Source organism: Oryza glaberrima, chromosome 10 (genome assembly GCF_000147395.1).
Source record: "Oryza glaberrima chromosome 10, OglaRS2, whole genome shotgun sequence".
NCBI lineage: Eukaryota > Viridiplantae > Streptophyta > Magnoliopsida > Poales > Poaceae > Oryza > Oryza glaberrima.
In genome coordinates, this window is record NC_068335.1 from 4,017,867 (window position 1) to 4,037,738 (window position 19,872).

The following is a 19,872-nucleotide window of genomic DNA, read 5'->3' on the forward strand; positions in this document are numbered from 1 at the left end:
TCTCCTGAAGTTTGGTCACCTTAGCTAGTTTCTTCAACCTTTTTATTCAATTGAGTACCCATTCTTACCACTTATCTAGCAGGAGGAACCACACACATGGCAAAACTCTATACGATCAAACACAAGTAACCAAGCTTAATAACGGGGTGAATGGTCGGAACACCAAAAATCAAAACTTTTAGCAGAAAATAAAAGTTAACCGCAAACCTAATGAAGTCGCACCGGTCAGACCGCTGCCTTGCCACCGATCAAACAATGTCATGCCCAGAAATTCACGAACCAGAATTTCTAAGCTGAATGTGCATTAAACCCCTGTCCAGGACCAGCCAGGGTACACAAATGACAATTGTTGACATACAAATCCACGTCTTACAAAAATATAAAAGATTACAAATGCAGCGGAAAAGATAAAAGCGAGCTAAGCCTGAAGACTTGACTCCTGCAGCGGGCGACTCCATTCCATAGGCATCCTTGACGGCAGCTACGAAACCAACTTCTTCGAGGCATCTTCAACTCAGAAGGACTTCAACTCTGATGTGGGGGAAAAGAGTGAAAGACTGAGTACTACCCACTGTACTCAGCAAGTCGTACCAGAAGAGGAGGTATGATGCAGAATATATCCAAGGGAGGCTAAATGTTCTTTTGCATAAAGCTAGCATTTAAAAGAAGTAGTTGAAAGCATAAAAACAATTGAAGTAATTAAGCAATATTAACCAATCACTGTCCAATGCTACACCACGTTGCAACAGGCCCAACCAACCACCTGAACTACACCAGTTCTTTAGCTAACTAGGGTGAGACTAATCACGGTGAATCTGGTCGACCGCCCATAACCGCGGGCACGGCTATTCGAATAGTTTTACTCTAATCAGAGGTGTACAACTGTACCCACAAGATACAGCCCCACGACACATTTCCGTGCGCCGACATGCCACCACGACATACCGGAAAGAGGCCGTGACAGGACCCTTCGCATAACCCCCTCTAACCGATCGCACCACACCTCAGGGTTCGCCCCCGTCCCCAGCAGGCAACGGGCAGCCCCCCTCTCGTGCCACGGTGAATCCGGAAGCCAATCAACCAGACACCCCGGCCGACCCAACTCCATCACGCCCACCCTCGTCTGGGTACGTCGGCTAGAGAAAAGCTACACTACAAGCCCAGCCGTTGCCCACACTGGCTTGTGGTAAGTACGATAAGTTCTTCCAAGGCATCCCGCGAACCGGTCCTTAATCGCCATGGGCACGACTAGCAAAACCATGCACCAACAGCCCATCATGTAGTGTATTTTAATTAACCAACACCATTGCGGTGGCACTAATCCAAAGCTATGCCAATAATCAAAGTCTATGCTTTAATGTGATCTTCCTTTGTGTACTAGTTGAACTAAGCATGGCTAAGAATTTTCTAAACCAACATCTAGTCATTTTAATACCCAAGTTATCAATGGCATAAGGTAAACGATATATGGCTGAGTAAAAGGACCCATCCCACATGATATTGTAAAACAATGCAACATTTAATAGAAATACGAGACATTTGTAAATTGGGTACGATATGATCAATTGTAATGCATGACTTGCCTTGCTCTCGCACTGATGAGACCACAGCAACATCTTCGAGGAACCGCGGATCGACGAAACAGCTGAAATTTACGCGACAAACAAAGCACACAAGCAAAACATGCTATAAGTCTACTGAAACAGGAAACAAAACCATTTTTAGTGGATTCTATACATTTTTATGAATTTACTGAGACTTGAATGGACTTAATCGGAGCTCCAATGAATTATTTATGAATTTTAGAAGATAAACTGTGTTTATTACTATAAAAGAAAACCCTTAATTATTTTATTGCGCAATAAATCATCCCAGGGCTGACGTCATCAAGGAGGGGGGGCGGCGCCGGCAAGCGGGCCCCGCATGCCAGCGGCTCAAGGGGGAGGAGGTGACACCGGCTAGTGGGTGGGCCCCACCGGGCAGTGGCTCAAGGGGAGGGGGAGACGCCCGATCGGCTCGGCTCGGCTTCAAACCGGCCGGCCGGTTAGGCGATGCGGCGGCGGCAAGCGGCCACCGACGGCGGCGGCTGGCGACGCAGATGGCCGGCGGCGCATCGCGGCGACGCGCATGTGGGGAGCGGCGGCGCGCGCGAGAGGAAGGAAAGGGGAGGGAGTTCTCACCAAGGGGTTCGGCCGGCCGGGGGAAAGGCGACGGCGAACGGCAGCGACGAGTGACCGGGAGACTGCGACGAGTGGTGAACGAACTCCGGATGGGCCTAAGGAGCACAATGATGGGGATTAGAGAGAGAGAGAAGGTTTACTGTGAGCGGAAACCATGGCCGAAGGCGGCGGCAATGGTGGTGCTCATCGGCGCGAGGTGGACGGCGATCTCCGGCGACGGATTGCGATAGACGAATGGCGGACGCGGTGGCTCGCGGGATGGCGGATGCGGCGGCGCCGATGGCGGGGTGCGGCGGCGACCCTAGCGGCTGCTAGAGGCGGCCAGAGCGGTGGAGATGGTGGCGGCGGGTGGACACACGGTGCGAGGGCGATAGGGAGCTCGGGAGCGAGCGGCGAAAGAGGGAAAAAGGTGGAGAGAGGCGCGGTGTTTGATTATATAGAGGTGGGGAGGCCGGACGAGGCCGGGAGCGGCGGCTTCCGGACTCACCGCGGCACGAGAGGGGAGCTGCCCGTTGCCTGCTGGGGACGGGGGCGAAACCTGAGGTGTGGTGCGATCGGTTAGAGGGGGTTATGCGAAGGGTCCTGTCACGGCCTCTTTCCGGTATGTCGTGGTGGCATGTCGGCGCACGAAAACGTGTCGTGGGGCTGTGTCCTGTGGGTACAGTTGTACACCTCTTATCAGAGTAAAACTATTCGAATAGCCGTGCCCGCGGTTATGGGCGGTCGACCAGATTCACCGTGATTAGCTCACCCTAGTTAGCTAATGAACTGGTGTAGTTCAGGTGGTTGGTTGGGCCTGTTGCAACGTGGTGTAGGGTTGGACAGTGATTGGTTAATATTGTTTAATTACTTCATCTATTTTACTGCTTTCAACTACTGCTTTTAAATGCTAGCTTTATGCAAAAGAACCTTTAGCCTCCTTTGGATATATCCTGCATCATACCTCCTTTTCCGATATGACTTGCTGAATATAGTGGGTAGTACTTAGTCTTGCTCTCTTTTCCCCCACACCAGAGTTGAAGTCCTTCTTAGTTGAAGATGCCTCGAAGAAGTTGGTTTCGTAGCTGCCGTCAAGGATGCCTGTAGAATGGAGTCGCCCGCTGCAGGAATCAAGTCTTCAGGCTTAGCTCGCTTTTATCTTTTCTGCTGCATTTGTAATCTTTTATATTTTTGTAAGACGTGGATCTGTATGTCAACAATTGTCGTTTGTGTACCCTGGCTGGTCCTGGACAGGGGTTTAATGCACATTCAGCTTAGAAATTCTGGTTCGTGAATTTCTGGGCGTGACAGACATCCTCCAAGCCATCGATCAGACCGCCACTACCCACCAGTCAGACCACCCGTAGTACTCTGGTCAAACCATCGTGATCAAGTAAAACACGTGTCGATGAAACTCTTGAAAGCAGATCAACTTTATTGCATTAATATGTGTTTATAAAGTGCGTGTAAAGCACTCCCCTCTCAACTCGCAAACTAGGATTAAAATCTCGAAGCAAACCCTAACTTTTTTCTCCCAAAAAGTCTATATCTTCTAGCCTCAACCCATCATTTATTTATACAAAAACCTCCTATTAAGTGGGAGTAGAACTCCTAGTTTTACTGGGACACAAACCATCAATTTCCAAAACAAATTCCAATCTTCCAAACCCTGCAGCCAAACCACCGGCCCCACAAGAAGTCCAAAACGGAGTCGTTCATGTTATGAAACTATTATCTCCTGCCAGAGATACATATGGGCTCATACCAAATATATGAAAACATATCCTAATAGGACTCTTCCTATTATGGATATATATACTGAGAGAAAGAGGGCTTGAGAGGTTGGTAAGGTTGGTTGATGTATCCGCATATGGTTAAAGCAATAAAGCTGTGAAGCCCCTCCCTATATTCATGTTCATCTACTATATGGTTGTGTGCATGAGGTCGTCGTCTTCTACTCCGGATCAGCGAATAGGCCACTAGTTATTCAACACGTTATCAGCATGAGTTCGCTCGTTCCGCTGATCCGGGTAAGCGTTTTTACTAGATCAATTTGTTTCCGTACTAATCAGATTGATCTACTGTGTTTATGCATGTGTCTGTCGTCCGCCGAGACGATCGCCTCCGCATGCAGCCGCGCACCGAGGCAGCCCGCCGGGTGGCGCGCGTGCATGTCGCACTCCACGTGCGGAGCAGCAGCCCCGCCGGTCGTCCGGACTGGAGCCCCCGAGCCGTCGACACATGCGCGTGCACAAGTGCAGATCGCAAAACCAGCCGATGAACCAAGAAAGCACATGCATTGTATGCGTGTGATCCAATGACCAATCTACGTTCACGCATGCATCTGTACACCACTACGTCCATGCAAGGATCAGCATGCATGATGCACGTAACAATTGATATTCACCCACCCATCGGATTCTTCAACAACCGTACGTCATCACGCCGATACGCTATGCATCGGCATCCGCAGATCGGCGAACTTTACATTGGTTAAACGAGATAAGTTATCGATTTAATCTATTCTGAAAATTAGCAGTAGCGAGATTAATATAATAGATCATGCCTCTAGTCGTTTTATTTTCTCGCATGAATAGATGTATTTGTCTGGCCTTTGCGTCGACTCTTCTCTTGTTATATCGCCGACCACGAAGTTCGGCACCACGCGCCCGAACGCGCTTACCGTGCACACAAGAAGGTGCACATACATAATCCGTTGAATTGAACGACGGAGTGTTGTCCCGAACGACGACACCTCACACTCGGTAACACACAACACCACCTAGAAGTTGTCGTCTATCTGACTAACATAGTCGTTGATCTATAAATATATTAACACACTCGTGATCGCCGATCTTATGGATCAGCACGCTTGGGACACTGTTGGTTGTGACTTGTATGTTAATAATCCATCATATTGCTATCTGTATGAAGTAGATGGTAACAAATCCGAGTCATCGGCACCTGCATGCGCCGCCGCTGCCGCCTGCACGTAGCGACACCCTGACGCCACCGCATGACGACTTCCCCTTTGTCAATGGTTGCCGAATCAATCCAGAGACTTTCCCTCATCGATCCGCCATCTGAAACACCGACTCGATGGCCTTTCGAGGCCATCTACAACGCAATTGACGGCCGCCGCCCGTAGCGACGCCGAGGAGCTTACGCCCGCCTCTCCTCGCCGCCGGTACGCACGGCATGCCTCCCACGCTACCGCACGCAGCCGGGATGAGGGTCGAAGCCGCCGTGAGCACACGCCGCCGATAGCCGTCCGCCATGCCGGCCTGTATGCCGAGCCGAGTTTTGTCGACACGTAACAAGGAGCTATGATTGTCGGACGCCGGTCACGGCCTGATGCCAACGAATGCCGGTGTCGGTGCTACTAGATGTTGCACCGCCGCTCCGCCTCTGACCATGGCAACTTGCCATAGTCGTCCATCTCTACTGAGGGCTCAGTAGCATGTTTGCCATTAGTTCCATCCGTTGTCTCCATTGAAGAATGGCAATTGGATCATACCTCACCCACTTCTTGTGGGAGAAGGTCGTAATAGCCCATTGGGCAACATATGAGATGGGCTGGCCAGGTTTTTAAGCTAGCCAGTATAAGGAGGTGGGCCAAGTAGAAATTGGCCTATTAAAAGGAGTCGGGCACGAACCGAGATTTTGGTCTGAAAACGGCATTTTATTTCAAAAGTCCTTGGTTTCCAAGGCATTATGCGGAATTTGGAAATTATGCGGAAAAGTCCTATGGGACATTAGAAACTACGGGGAATATACATTCGCCATTTATACTTTGAACCTTCATGAATTGGGTTTACGCCAAATAGAGAAGAATTAAGGATTTATACCTTAGTCCCGTATTTCTAAGTATTTGCTTTAACTATTTAGTTAGTTTCTTGAATAACCATAATCAATCCTAGAAACATTGTTTTTAGGCAAAAGAGCTTCCGTGAACTTGTGAAACCTTTGTTTTAGCACCCCTTTTGGAAGCATCATATTTTATGGTTTATTTCCTGGCAATTGTTTGTTTGGGGTAATTGATTGTTCTGTGGGTTAGTAGTTCTGTGAATTACACATACCTTTGAATAGCAGAAAATCATGTTAATTGCTAGGATTGTAAGAAAAGGTGTGTATAGAAAACCATTCTTTACTATTTTGTACTCATTTTGTGCACTTTATTTACTAGAAGTAAACTAGTAGAAAGTTGCATAAAAGGACATCATGTAAGTAGTTGCATGTAGCAAATACATTTATTGGGCAAATGAGTAATAGAATTATTTATATATCTTCTCTTTGTCTTTGTCGCCACATTTGTAGAAGGCACAATTATATATTCTCCGTATAGAATAAATGTATATACTCATCATGAAGAGAGTATATTATTGATTAGAGATATTTATTAGTGCATGACTATCATAGAAGATAAGCTACAACTAATTTATATTAATTGTGTCCAAGTAGATACAATGTCATCGAATTTGCGAATATCTAGACGAGAAGTCTATATGCCAATATGTCGGGTCCCAAAACTAATGATTCGGAAACTGGCATGTTTAGACTGTATCAAGCCCTAGATCAGTAGATTGATACAGGTTCAACGATATGGATCTTCATTGCATACATTTGATTAAAGTTTCAGAGGAGGTATTATTATAAAATATATGGGTATTTACAAACTTGTGGCTAACTAATATAGTAGAAGCTATAGAATGAACCAACTCTAATGTTTTGCTATAGAGTTAAACCATCTAATTGTGCTAGATTTGGAGACTAGGTTTAAAGGGAACTAACTTAATTATGTGATAGAACTCCCGGCTTCGGCACAAACTCCAAAATGACTCTGAAAAAGGTGGGGTTGAAGCAAGGGTGAGTACAACGTACTCAGCAAGCTATTATATTTAATTTGAATGTATGTAATACTAGCATTTGAGTACGGCTAGATTTAATTGCAGAAAGCAGAGGATGTAGAAGAAGAAAACCTGTAATGACTTTAATGCAACAGTATTTAGTAAAATCTTGAATTAGGTTTCTAACCAAATACCATATGAGTCCCGATACTCAATTCCGTGAGCACGGCTATTCGAATAGTTTTATGAATATTCTACTGCAGTAGATGTACGCTTTACCCGCAGTCCACGACTTGCTGATAATCATCAGATTTAGTCATGGCCTAGTATTAGGTTATTAACAATTGTGGCACCTGTTCCATGAACTCTAGTCCCTATGCGCTCTGAACGTAACGTTATCAGCAGCGAGAGGAGTTCTGGCGTTCCCGAGGTCTTTAGAGAGAACTGATTGTATGACACCATGTCATCGCAATCAGGGTTCACAAATAGACTAGTCATCATAATTTATCTCAAATATTTACCTGCGCCTCGGTAAATATTACAATCGCCCTTCGCGGCGTAAATTTGCCTCCTGCGCGAGGACTTATAAAAGGAACAACTGTACAGAGGTACCACATTGTTAATTAACATAATATCTAGGTCTGTCTCCATTCTAGAAGCTGCGGTCGTACTCGTTCGTTTTTCACAAGTACTTGGGCAATCTTATGTCGGTTGGAACAGTACTAGCCACCCGGAAATCAACCATTTTCTACCGTACTGTTCCAATCTAAGTTCATTGTATTTTATGCAGTCTAACTAGGCATGGCTAAGCAAAAGCTAGCATATCTGGTTTGCTATGTTCAAGTTATGCATTTGAAATTATGTATGACTAATGCATAGAAAAGAGATATAAAATACAGGACATTTATGCTCAAAGGAGATGAATAATAACTTGCCTTGCTCCAACGCAAATAAATCCGAGATAGGCAACCTGATTATCCGATCCTCGAAATACCACAGGTTGCCATCCAAATATGATAGACTCTACTGAAGAAGAGGAAGAATCAAATTCAATAAAAATCATGAGATGGCAAGAAAGTGATGAAGATCGAGAAGGGCTAGGTTTGAGGGTATAAATATCTCCTTTTTATTGGGTATAGGGATTGTTGAGCTAATATTTCATGTATGGTTTCTAAAGGGTTGGAGGATAGGTTGGAGAGGGGATCAAGCAACTAATGTCGCTTACATTTCATGTGTGGGTTTCTATGGTTTAGAGGATAGGAAATATACTGGATGATTGAACTGGTTGAACAGATATATAGCTAGTATCGACTGATGGCAGGTTTTGGTAGGATCATACCTAGGGTTTAGTATTTTTGGGCCGATAGCGGAGTAGGACGGCATATCGGCTAGGCTCTATATTTTATGTGTAGGTTCTGGTAGACAGAAAGTAAGTGGCTGAAAGTATGGTAGATAGGTGGTATTGTAGAGGGTATGGAATATGGATGACAACTTGGATTTGACTAGCAAGGTATCGGCTGGGGTTTGGCTGTTTGCTAGTCGTTGCTAGAGTTGGGCAGTATAACGACTAGAATTGGTATCTTCTCTAGCCGGTATCAACGGATAGTATAACGGCTAGAGGGATAGGAGGTTTGTGTGGGTTTGGTGGGGCGGAATTGTTACTCCGACAACCGTGAGTGGTGGTGGAGCGGCTAGGATCACACAGAGCCCAAGAGCTAACTGTGCGGCGTGCTGTGAAGGTCGAGGGAATAGTGAAGCTCCGACCGCTGTACGCATTGAGGCCTGGGGTGCCAGGAGCAGCACTTCGACCTTGGGTTTGGTTTTGCCGGGCTTTACAACCAACGGTCCGACGTCGGGGATAGTAAACCGCGAACGCCCCCATGGAAGGCATAAAGTTCCAACCGGCGGCTTTTAGTGGCTAAAGGGTATTTTGGAAATAAACGGAAATATTTGAAAAGCAAATATAAGTTTAAATTGTAAATTCAATTATAAGATTAAATCAAATATTTATTCAAATGGTATTTGAATAAATTAAAGAAATTCAAATAAAATCCTAAAATAGAAAATTTGATATCAAAATGTATATTTTGAATTTAGATGAATTTAGGTCCAAGTTTCACTGGAATCGGATCTACGGTATAGAAGATATGGGCTTCTAAAGATTGGATTTGGAAATAAATAGGAAAATTACGAAAGTGTACTGTGCAGGGGCCCACCTGTCAGTCCGTTTTCTTTTTCTTCTTCTTCCTCCGTCTCTTCTTTTCTCCTCTCTTTCCAGCCGAGGCAGACAGGGAGGATGGGGAGGAGGGGCGCCGGCTTTCCGACGGCCGGAAGGCGGCGACGCCGGAGGCGGGTGGTGTTCCCGAGCACTGCGCATCCGGGGAGGGCGGTGGATGGCAGAGAGGTAGAGGGAGGAGACCGGAACGGCAGCTGCAAGAACTTGCTCCGGCCGCTAAAAGAAGTGGCGATGGTGGCTGCTATGAGGTGGAAGTAAGGGGAAAACGGGAAAAATGGGTTCTCCTCATCGAGGCAAACCCGATGGCGCGAGGACTTGGCCGGCAATGCTGTGGTAAGGGAGATCGAACAATGGCCGGCATAGCTTAACATGGCTAGGAGAGAGAGAAGAGAGAGCTTCAAGCTCTGATGTGGGGAGGGGAGGACGATCTCGCCAGCTATTTATAGGCGGCGGACGTCGGTTCGCAGAGGAGGAGGAGAAGGAGGACATGGCGACGGCGGCGTGGAGAAGAGGAACACGGCGCCGACGGTTGGCGGCGGCGTGCGCGTGTTGCACACGCGCACCTGGAGGAGGAGAGAGGCGGCTGCCTCTCTTGGGCCAGCTGGGCCGAATTGGGCCGAGAGAAGAGAAGGGAGTTCCGGCCCAATTTGAAAAGAAGATTTTTAGAATTTTTTTGCAAATAATTAAGGGATGGAGTTTGAATCCAAATTAATCTTTGGAAGAAATTTAGGTGGCTAACCTTTGAGATGAATTTATTTTGGAGGTAATTTCCAAAGAGAGATTTTCTAATTATTTGAGTGCAATATTTTAGTAGTATATAATGGAATTTATTTGATGCACTCAAATGAAAGGGTGAGAGATATATGAATAAAATTTAATATGTAAATAGGAAGGTGGGAAAAAGATAATTGGAGAAGGATAAATAGGGTTTTAGCCTCAAAATATATGGCATGGGTTTCAAAGAATTGTTTGAGGCTAATAGGAAATTTGGATGACAAAGATATAATCTATTTTCTTAGCACAAGAGCAATTATTCACAATATTCCCAATAATTTATTCTTGTGCCGAGAAGGAAATCAAGCCACAGAAATTAAATTAGTGGCTAGATCAAAAGGAGGAATTTGGATATTTGGATTGAGAATCAAAGGATAGGTTTAAAATCAAAGGATGGATTAACAAATAATTCTAATGAGATTAGAATTATTTTGGTTTAGGTTCAAGGGCAAAAACTGGAGGGTTTCTTGGACCACAATTCATAATAATAATAAAAAGGGGTTTTCAAACAAAATTGAATAAAAAAATTCTAGTCAAAAGAAGGTTTTGAACCAAATCAAGAAATACCTCAATTTAACCAAATATATTTTTAAATGAAAAACACAAAAGAGATTAAATACCATAGAGGCTTTTATACAAGTCAGTTTTAGGAGGTCCCGCTAATTATACTTTCCTAGGTTTAGAAGGTTATTAAGAACATAAGAATTAGCATGATGCAAAATTAGAAAATTGAAATTTTCAGGATGTTACACAATATGCCCTGCACCAAAATTATCTATCAAAAGACTATGTACCTATGCAGTGTCTATAGTTCATTTGATTGATAATGTTATGTCCATCTTCCACGTATAAATGACTTTACAAATGAAGTATTGTTTTTATGGATGTATGTAAATTATTTTGAGTAAATTGGTCATTTGCATTTGAAGCAATTTTGGCCTAGATGCAACATGTTTAGTTGTTAGAATTGATACACAAGAAGTTGTATTACTATCAACATGTGCATTTGCACGCACATATATGACTTATACTATTAATATGTTCATGAAGAACATGCATACTCAAAATTTGTGGAAGGAAAGGAATTTGGTGTATTTGAATTTGATGTTCAACTCAGGGGGACACGAATAGTAATGACAGTAATCTTGCATTCGTTCTTTTGAGATAGTATTTTACAATACACGAGTTACATTATAGTTTAGATTAAGTTCAATATGAAGAACATGGTTAAGCTCATGTAGAGCATCTTTATCTTTTGCTTTAGGCATAGAAGCTTCTACATTAGATTACTGAATATTTTTTTTATATAGGTCATCTCACCTTACCTATATTGCTTTTTTTTACCTGTAGTAATTCTTTAACCTTTTGTGGAATAAAATTGTGAATTGCATGTCTAACATGAATGTAAATATTTATCTTGCCTATTATTTGAAGTATTTTTGGCGAATGTATTCTTATTATCCACTAAGCCTTAATCAACCATGTAGGTTGATAGTTCTAAGTGCATTGACGCCATATTGGCGTACATGTAAAGTTGTTTACTTATGCACATGAACAATTAGAATATTTATGTTTAAGCATTGAAGCTTGAATATATCCACTTGCAACCACATTATTTCTTTTAGAAAAGTTGTACCATGAAGTTACAACAAATATGTGGGTTTCACGACAACTATTTTGTAAGTTTTTTTATGATTGGCGTGAAAAGGGGGAGGAATATGTGTATTTTGCAAATTAATTTCAGAATATTTGCAATAAAGAAGCATAACAAATTGTGGATATGTGGCAGGCAAATTGGTGTGTTATAGGTCAATGCTAGAAGCAAAAATAGCCCAAACTATTAGCGAATCTTATTTGGGATAATTATGAATTATTGTCACACAACGAAGTGTGTTATTTATTGGCCATTGAAAATTGCATATTCATCAAGGACGTATGAAATTGCATATAGCTATTTGAAAGCTATTGGTTTACTCGTAGTAAACAATATCCTAAATAATTAATGACCTTTTGGATTCGAATGATTCTGAATGATCAAATAACACCACATTTACTTTGGCGTAATGAATAAAAGTTAGACATGTCACCCAATTAATTTATTGACATATTCAAGAAGAATAAATATTCTCATAGAATAATGTTTGGGTGATTTGAAAAGTTCCATGATGGTTAAACTATGTTCATAGGTTAATGTTTTAGTGTTATAGTTATGTTCTTGAAGACATCATGAAGTTATATAATACTAACACATCCATCTTATGATCACATCTATGTTGAATAAATATAAACATGAAGTTTATTGATCCAACTTAATTCAAGAATTGAATATAGTATGAGTAATTGGATCAAGTCTTGGGCAAATAAAAAAAAGCTAGAAAATAGAGTAATTTTGTCGACTAGTAGATATTTGTTTGGGCTTCATTGTTGCAAAATAATAACCCTCTATAAATTGGGATAACCTACAGTATTAGGGATGTGCAAATTTTCATGCCATTGCATTAATTTTTATGTTAGCTCACTGCATATAATATCTTTACCCCCTTTATTTTGTATAAGTGCGTGTTCAATGAATGAACATTTCCCTCATATATCACCACCATAGCATACATATATGGGCCTCCACATGAAGTTGGGGATACAAATGGACCGAATTCCATTAATCGAGTGCCTATGATAGGGGATTTTTGTGATATGCTATTAGATAAAGAACAAATATCAGCATCATAGGAGAAAAGCCCATGTGTTAAAGATGCCTTATATTTTCAAGAAGAAAAAGATCTTTATAAGTAAGAATAACGCACAAGCCAAACTAAACTAGAAGGTTTAGTTTATTCTCCTATAAGCCAGAAGCGGGAGCTTGCCAGATAATTATGAATTAAAGGAGTAATCAGAAGTTATATTTACTTGTAGTAAACTTTCTGCTAACAGTGGTCTACCCCGGGTTTTGAATAGTATATCCACAAATGCAGAGTGACATGTTAGTCAATGTTCTAAAATCTACGGGGACGCCTGCGGATTCTAAGATCTAACAACTATTGTCAATGTACCCATTAATAACTCCTTACAACTCTTGTAGAGTAATCACCATGAAGGTGAATTGCCTCATGAAGAGGTTCATCATGAAGATGAAAACCCAGAATTAAAGTGCGCACATCTATCTAATTCTGGGATGCGGAACAACCATACATCATATGTTTGGGAACTGACTAAGATATAGTTTATAATGAATTAACCTCACGGAATGAGTATGTGGAGAAAAGAATAGTTGTCGACAACATCGCTTCTATGATTGCTAATATTTCTCTAATGAGAATCCGGATCCATAACCGAAGTCCATGGCAGAGTTGCATAGTAGCACTCATATCGGGTCTATTGAAGAAAGCAATGAGGTTGAACCATAGTCGCTAAATAAGTCTACGTGAACATGGAAGTTCAGACTTAATAGGAAATGAAGTGGTGAAAAGCGACGGTTCATATGGTCATGGAAAAGACTAATATTCTCCTACTATGAATGTATTAAATTCCGCTATATATATCGCTGGCAAAAGGCATGAATGAATAAATGATATGCAGTTTATGGGTTATGAAAATCCATATGAAGTTTTCACTAGAAAGAAAATAATTTCACAGCATATATGTAAATCTCATACTAATTAGTGTCATGAAGCACACTATATTCTCATGAAGAGAATTGCAAGACTCGTAGAAGAGTTTATGATGACTCACGAAGAGTTTTTCTCCTAGAAATGAGAATATTTCTCATAGCAGAAAAAATGACTTCTGGAAGAATAAGTTGATCCTTGTATGAATTACCGGTTAATCTCCATATAACACCGATAACTCGTACTCCCATGAAGTGGACAGACCTGTTCAAACGAATGAATTGGAAAATCACATCCACTAGCATGCAAGTGGATCAATAGTTTTCTACATACTATGAAGGTGTAAGAATTTATATATCTTGAAGATATACTTATTGATGGTATTTGGCAATCTTATTAATTCCCCTAATGCCAAAATATAGACCGGTTTATGTCACTCTAAGTGGTTTAAGCTAATTGTTGAAGATTAGTGAAACAATCAAATTGGTAATGATTGATAAATCCACTAAGAGAAAGTTGCATAATATTTGACCTCTTGTATTGAGCTAATTATTTTATACATACCGCATATGTGTATCGTTGCAACTTATTTTCCTATAATCCTCCGTAAGGATTAAACTTTGTTTGTATTGCACATTTGAATAAGTGGTTATACATATTGCTCCTATACGTTGATTTATTTCTCATGTTCATAGTAGAACTTATGAAATAAGTAAACGAAAGATTAAACATTGTGGTAATTTTATTATCATTGTTTTGCACATTAATAAAAATGTGGTTATGACATTGGAAGAAAGTTTCAATGGATATCTTATTGAGGGGGAGCATATATGCTTAACATTGATTATCATACTTAAGACTTGGAAGTCTTATATTTGATTTGCCAAGAATTAATCAAATTAATCATTGTTTTGATAATTTACCTTGAAGGTTACTACCGCTATATTGTTGTGTTAATTCAAGTTGATTAATATAATAAAGCATATAGATCATTAGCTATTTATGAAGAATAGTCGATCTTAAAGATTATGCGATCAAGAAGATCGTGTGTTGTACTCTTTTCCTTAGTGAGTTTTTACTTGAATATTTCTCACGCAAGGTTTTTAATGAGGCAACAAGTTCAATATAACTAGCGTGTATGATGTACTCTTTTCTCCTATCCCTTTCTTCCACTGGGTTTTTGGATAGAGTTTTTAATGAGACATGTGTATAGCGCGGTATTCGCCCAAGGGGGAGTGTTATGAAACTATTATCTCATGCCAGAGATACATATGGGCTCATACTAAATATATGGAAACATATCCTAATAGAACTCTTACTATTATGGGTATATATACTGAGAGAGAGAGGGCTTGAGAGGTTGGTTGATGTATCCGCATATGGTTAAAGCAATAAAGCTGTGAAGCCCCTCCCTATATTCGTGTTCATCTACTATATGATTGTGTGCATGAGATCGTCGTCTTCTACTCCGGATCAGTGAATAGGCCACTAGTTATTCAATAGATCCCAAGTTGATGTCGACTTGTGCCCGTCTCCGACTCGCTGCTAGCTGGGCCAAGCCACCGAGCCGCACATGTCCTCGGCCGCTGCTACCTTGCTTCTCCTCGCTAGGCCTGCTGCTGCACATCCCAGGGCAACAGCCACTGCTGCCGCCTATCCTACACCACTACTAAAAAAGGGATCTATCCAAATGGTCAAAATCGATTTTTATGTACGGTTGAACCAACCAACTGTCGGGAAATGTCTACAAAAATAGCGATTTTTTCATACGGGTGGTGCACATGCATGTGACAATTTGAATTTTTGCATTAGGGCGCTTAAGCCGTCCGCACGTGAAAATAGAAAATCACAAAAAAAGTATTCCAAAAATAAAAAACCTTACCATAACCCTAACCCTAGCCGGCTGCCGCTTCCCTTGTCATCGCTGACGGATATGCCTATCCCCTCTCTGCCGTCGGCGGATCTGCACCTCCCATCTTTGTGTTCTTTGCACTTGTCACCCTCCAATGTTTCTTCCTTAATAAAGCAAGAGCACAAGTAGTATATCTAAATCCCGAGGTCTTTTCATTAATAGAGTAGGTCTAATTTCATGCTTTAGCCCTTCAATAAATTTAGTTACAAAATACACTGGTTTGAAAGCAGGATCACAGGCCATCATTTGGTGCATGATGCAGTCAAATTTTTCTACATATTCACATACTGATCCTTACTAAGTGATTTTGATCCACTGCCTAATAAGAGCTTATTGCCTATCCTTGTTAAACCTAGTGCACACTTTATCAAACAATTCATCACAAATTATGCCTATGATCTGTGACCTAACTGCTTACAACCAAAAGGCTGCATTTCCAGAAAAATTCTGCGTGGCCATCTCAACCCAGTTACAGAGATGATCTTCATAAATGTCAAAATACGCTTCACAATTACTTCTCCACATAATAGGGTTGTTGTCATCAAACTTAGGACAAGACATTGGTGCTACTCCCCCGTTCATGCCCATAGACAATCCAGCAGGAAAAGAGTTCATGGTAGATGCATCTAGATTGCAAGCAATTGGAGAGTATTGGTGGAAATTCAGGGGTAGCCTCGGGGTGACAGGACACCCGTTAACCTCCGCTCGAAAGAAATTTGGAGCGCCTTAACCATTCGGGCCAGTGTGAGCATTTGGACGAACAGCTGACGCCTCCCATAGCGTGGGATTGCTGGTGCTGACCGGATTCTCAAGAGTAGGTTCCACCAACTTGTCGACGTTCTCTTGCAATAGATTCATCGTGGTCTTGAGGTTGTCCACCTTCTTCTCCATGGTTGGGATCCACGATTCTACCGTTTCCTTAAACGAGTGCATCTATGAGCTCTGCTTCTGCTCGTACTCCTCCCGCTTGCGCTCCATTTCCTCCATCTTCTTCAGCAAGAGGTCCAACTTGGATTCACTCTCCATGGTTTCAAATTCAGGTATCACCTTGTCTCAAATCCAGCCAACTCAAGCAAGGAAACGTTGTCTTTCGTAGATTCAAACTCTTTCGAGATGATCCAATCCTTGCTCAAGTATTTCATAGTCGAATCAAGGGATTAGAGGGACAACGAGTCTCTGATACCAATTTGTTAACTCTCACTAACAAGAATATGAGAACTTATCGATATGATCAACGAAATCACATTGCTGTCGCCGCCAATTCGTCTCTGATATATTGATCTCTAGGATGATTTTGTTTTTAATAACTTAGGAGTTATATAAGTCTCAACAACTCTCTCTCTCTCTCTCTTTCTCTCTCTCAATAGCTCGTGCCAGCTCAGCAACAGCACAATGGATATGCTATTACACGGCCCAATCCGGCCCAATATACTTCTTATTGATAGCCCGCTCGCACTTGGACCCAGCCTTCTTTCCATCGTCTTCCTTTGACTGTAGAAGAAACAACAATGGCTTCTTGAGGTTGTTGAGCTAGAGATGTGCTTGTTCACATCGCGGCATGTTTGAATCGTGCGCTCCGCTTTGCTCATGTGGGATGGTCCACGATCTCCGCAATGGCAGCTAAGTGAGGGCGCGCATCCAGGAGGGCACGATGCCGACTGAGTAAAGGTATTCCGGAAGTAAAAGGAAGAGAAAAACGAAAAGCTACAGCAACACTAACGCAGCACCAAAAATATCCATCTGTCGAACACCTTGTGAGCACACGTACTGTTCATCTTCTTCCTCACAAGGATTGAGAGCTTGTGAGTTACATCGCTGATTAGGGCTGCCATTGGAGTACACAAGAAAATTTGGAGAGGAAATTTCATGACTAGCTTGGCATATGGTCATTTAGAGAGCTATAGATTTGGGAAGGCTCTTGGAGATGATCTAAGAACAATTGCCTTAGAAGAGCAATATACTTTCTCCATTTGCCACATCCTTTGAAGGTACATCCTTTTCTCCTAAGAGGAGAAAAGATATTTTTTTTAAAAAAATATTTTAATGTATAGAGGAGAAAAGTTGTTTTCAATTTTATTTTTTCTATGTGACTAATATGTGGGTCTTACTAATACGTAGGCGCCATCGTGACGTCAGCACATGTGACGTGTTTGGAACCCGTTTGAACCTAAACAACACCTGAAGAACTTGAAAATGTATCTTTAAGAGTTTAGCGATTTAGATAAAACACCCGTACAATTTTAGGAACAATCCATGTGTACCTTACTCTTTCTTATGATATATATAAGTTGTCTGAAATCTCTCTTTATCTATGGGGTCTCATGGTAACCAGCTTATAGTTGATTGTATGGTAATAGTCAGTGCCCTGAAACTCTACCAAGTTGAAAGTAAGTTTAAATGAAAATTTTGAATTTTTTGATAAATTTCATCTGGTTTTGTCACTTCACCACGGTTAACCACCGGTGCACAGTAACCCCTCTTCCACCAGTAAGGTAAACATGCATTTTCCCATAGTGTCCGTAGAGCACGGGTCTTGAGATCTTTTAGAAACAGGGATAATCAACCATTCATCCTCTAGTCTATGCAGAAATGTGTCATGATTAAAGTTTTTGCCGGTGTAAGTTCTGACCTAGGAATCTTTAGCCCAAACAAGCCTAAAGCCCTGGCACGAGCCAAAAGTGATCATCCACAGGGGGAACACATGTGCGCCGCCAAAAAGAAGATCTAGGGATCCAAAGATTAGGGGTTTCATTTCCCTGTCCTTTATATGGTAAGTTCAGGGTAAGTTGATAAGGTAAACACTTTATGCTTTCCCTCTTTAATGGTAAGATGGAATGCTTAGTATAAAGTACTCAAAAATCGTATCCAGTGAGCTAGTGATGTCGGAGGGAAACAACATGTTTGAAATCCTCAAGGGACGCTTGAAATCCCTCCTGGTTGTCTGCAGATATAATCAACGTTGCTTCCTTGTTTGTTTTTTTAGTTCTGATTTCCAACTCGCCTTCTCGTCGGCTGTGTTCGTGCATGAAAACGGAGCGGTCCATTAGCGTGTGATTAATTAAGTATTAGCTATTTTCTTTTCAAAAATGGATCAATATGATTTTTTGAAGCAACGAAATATTTTACAAAAGACACACCGTTTAGCATTTTAAAAAGCATATGCGTGGAATACGATGAAGATGAGTTGGGAACCAGGGTTCCAAACACAGCCGTGTACATGCTATGATCTTTCTGTTTAGGTTGTGTTTAGTTTCTGAAATTGGGGAGAAGTTTGGAGAAAGTTGGTAGTTTAGAAAAAAAGTTAAAAGTTTATGTGGATAGGAAAGTTTTGGATGTGATGTGATGTGATGGAAAGTTGGGAGTTGGGGGAAGTTTGGTGTGAACTAAACACACCCTTATACTGTTGTCTGGAGTAGATATTCTCTTTATTTGGATGCTACAGAGTTCACTATATGTTCCTCCACTGCTTCTTTTGGCCATGGTGACGGGATTGGGTCCTTGGGAAGGAGGAAGGAGTTAACTTGAGGACTTCTTTTTATTTTTTTAAATATCTTTTGGTGTTCAGATCCTTATTTGTAACATGCCTTTAGCCGGAGGAGCATGATTTTTGTGCTATTTTTTTTTCACTAAGATAAGATCTGTGCTACCAATCAATTTTTCTCTTCTGTGTGATAACTTCACAACTAATTATGTACTTCCTCCGTCTTAAAATATAAATATTTTAGACCTTGACATGGTTTTCGAGATGCTACTTTGATAAATAATATCTATATAAAAGTATGATGTTTTAAATAAAAAGAGCTACCTATTATTACGGAGGGAGTAGTAGTTCTTTCACTACTAATTATAACGTTTTAAAAAATATGGCTTTCTGATAGTTTTCTTAGTATGTTTATAGTTCTATGGAATTTACTCGATTCATTTTCTTTTCAAATTCAAGGGAAATTAAAAATTTAGTGAATTTGTTTATTTTGGCCCACCCTAATATTTTTGCATAATTGTGAATTATTCTTTAGTGAGGAAGCTCTTTTCTTTGTGCTATAAATTTAAAAAAAGTCATTGCAGAGAATTAACGGTTAAATATCGATGATCGAAAGTCAACTAAAGTAATAGGCATTTATTACACTTACGCAAAGGATTTGGCAAAACGAAAACATGAACAGTATGAAATGCAAAAGTTTGCATGGGACGTGATTGGAAGGCATTTTTCAGCCTGAAATTTTTACATTTTGGTCCTTTTTGAAAACTTATTTTACAAATGAACCCTTAGAAAAACTTAAACCGGAAATGGTCCTTTTTGGGGTGCCAAAGTGGCTGGCGCCGTCCCCAACATGGCGGCGCT

The 19,872-nt window shown here is 41.4% G+C and overlaps 1 protein-coding gene across 2 annotated transcripts; it reads right to left on the minus strand.

The window, feature by feature from the left end:
- Nucleotides 1–161: 161 nt before the first annotated feature.
- On the minus strand, nucleotides 162–9,625 carry LOC127753029 (uncharacterized). 2 transcript variants are annotated; one of them, XM_052278484.1, is made up of 4 exons: nucleotides 9,223–9,625; nucleotides 7,942–8,029; nucleotides 1,584–1,645; nucleotides 162–531 (listed from the first exon to the last, which is right to left on the minus strand). In XM_052278484.1, the coding sequence occupies exons 1-4, from the start codon at nucleotides 9,611–9,613 to the stop codon at nucleotides 515–517; spliced, it is 558 nt and encodes a 185-aa protein (XP_052134444.1). In that variant the 5' UTR covers nucleotides 9,614–9,625; the 3' UTR covers nucleotides 162–514. The 2 variants fall into 2 exon arrangements, with proteins under 2 accessions (XP_052134444.1, XP_052134443.1); XM_052278483.1 differs by having other exon boundaries at nucleotides 7,942–8,032.
- Nucleotides 9,626–19,872: the final 10,247 nt, after the last annotated feature.

Coding starts and splice junctions, on each gene's coding strand:
- LOC127753029 (XM_052278483.1), bottom strand. CDS start 9,613: ATGTTAAGCTATGCCGGCCATTGTTCGATCTCCCTTACCACAGCATTG. Junction 8,033..9,222: donor AAAAGAAAACGGACTGACAG/GTGGGCCCCTGC, acceptor CCTCTTCTTCAG/TAGAGTCTATCATATTTGGA. Junction 1,646..7,941: donor TTTATTTGCGTTGGAGCAAG/GCAAGTTATTAT, acceptor CGTAAATTTCAG/CTGTTTCGTCGATCCGCGGT.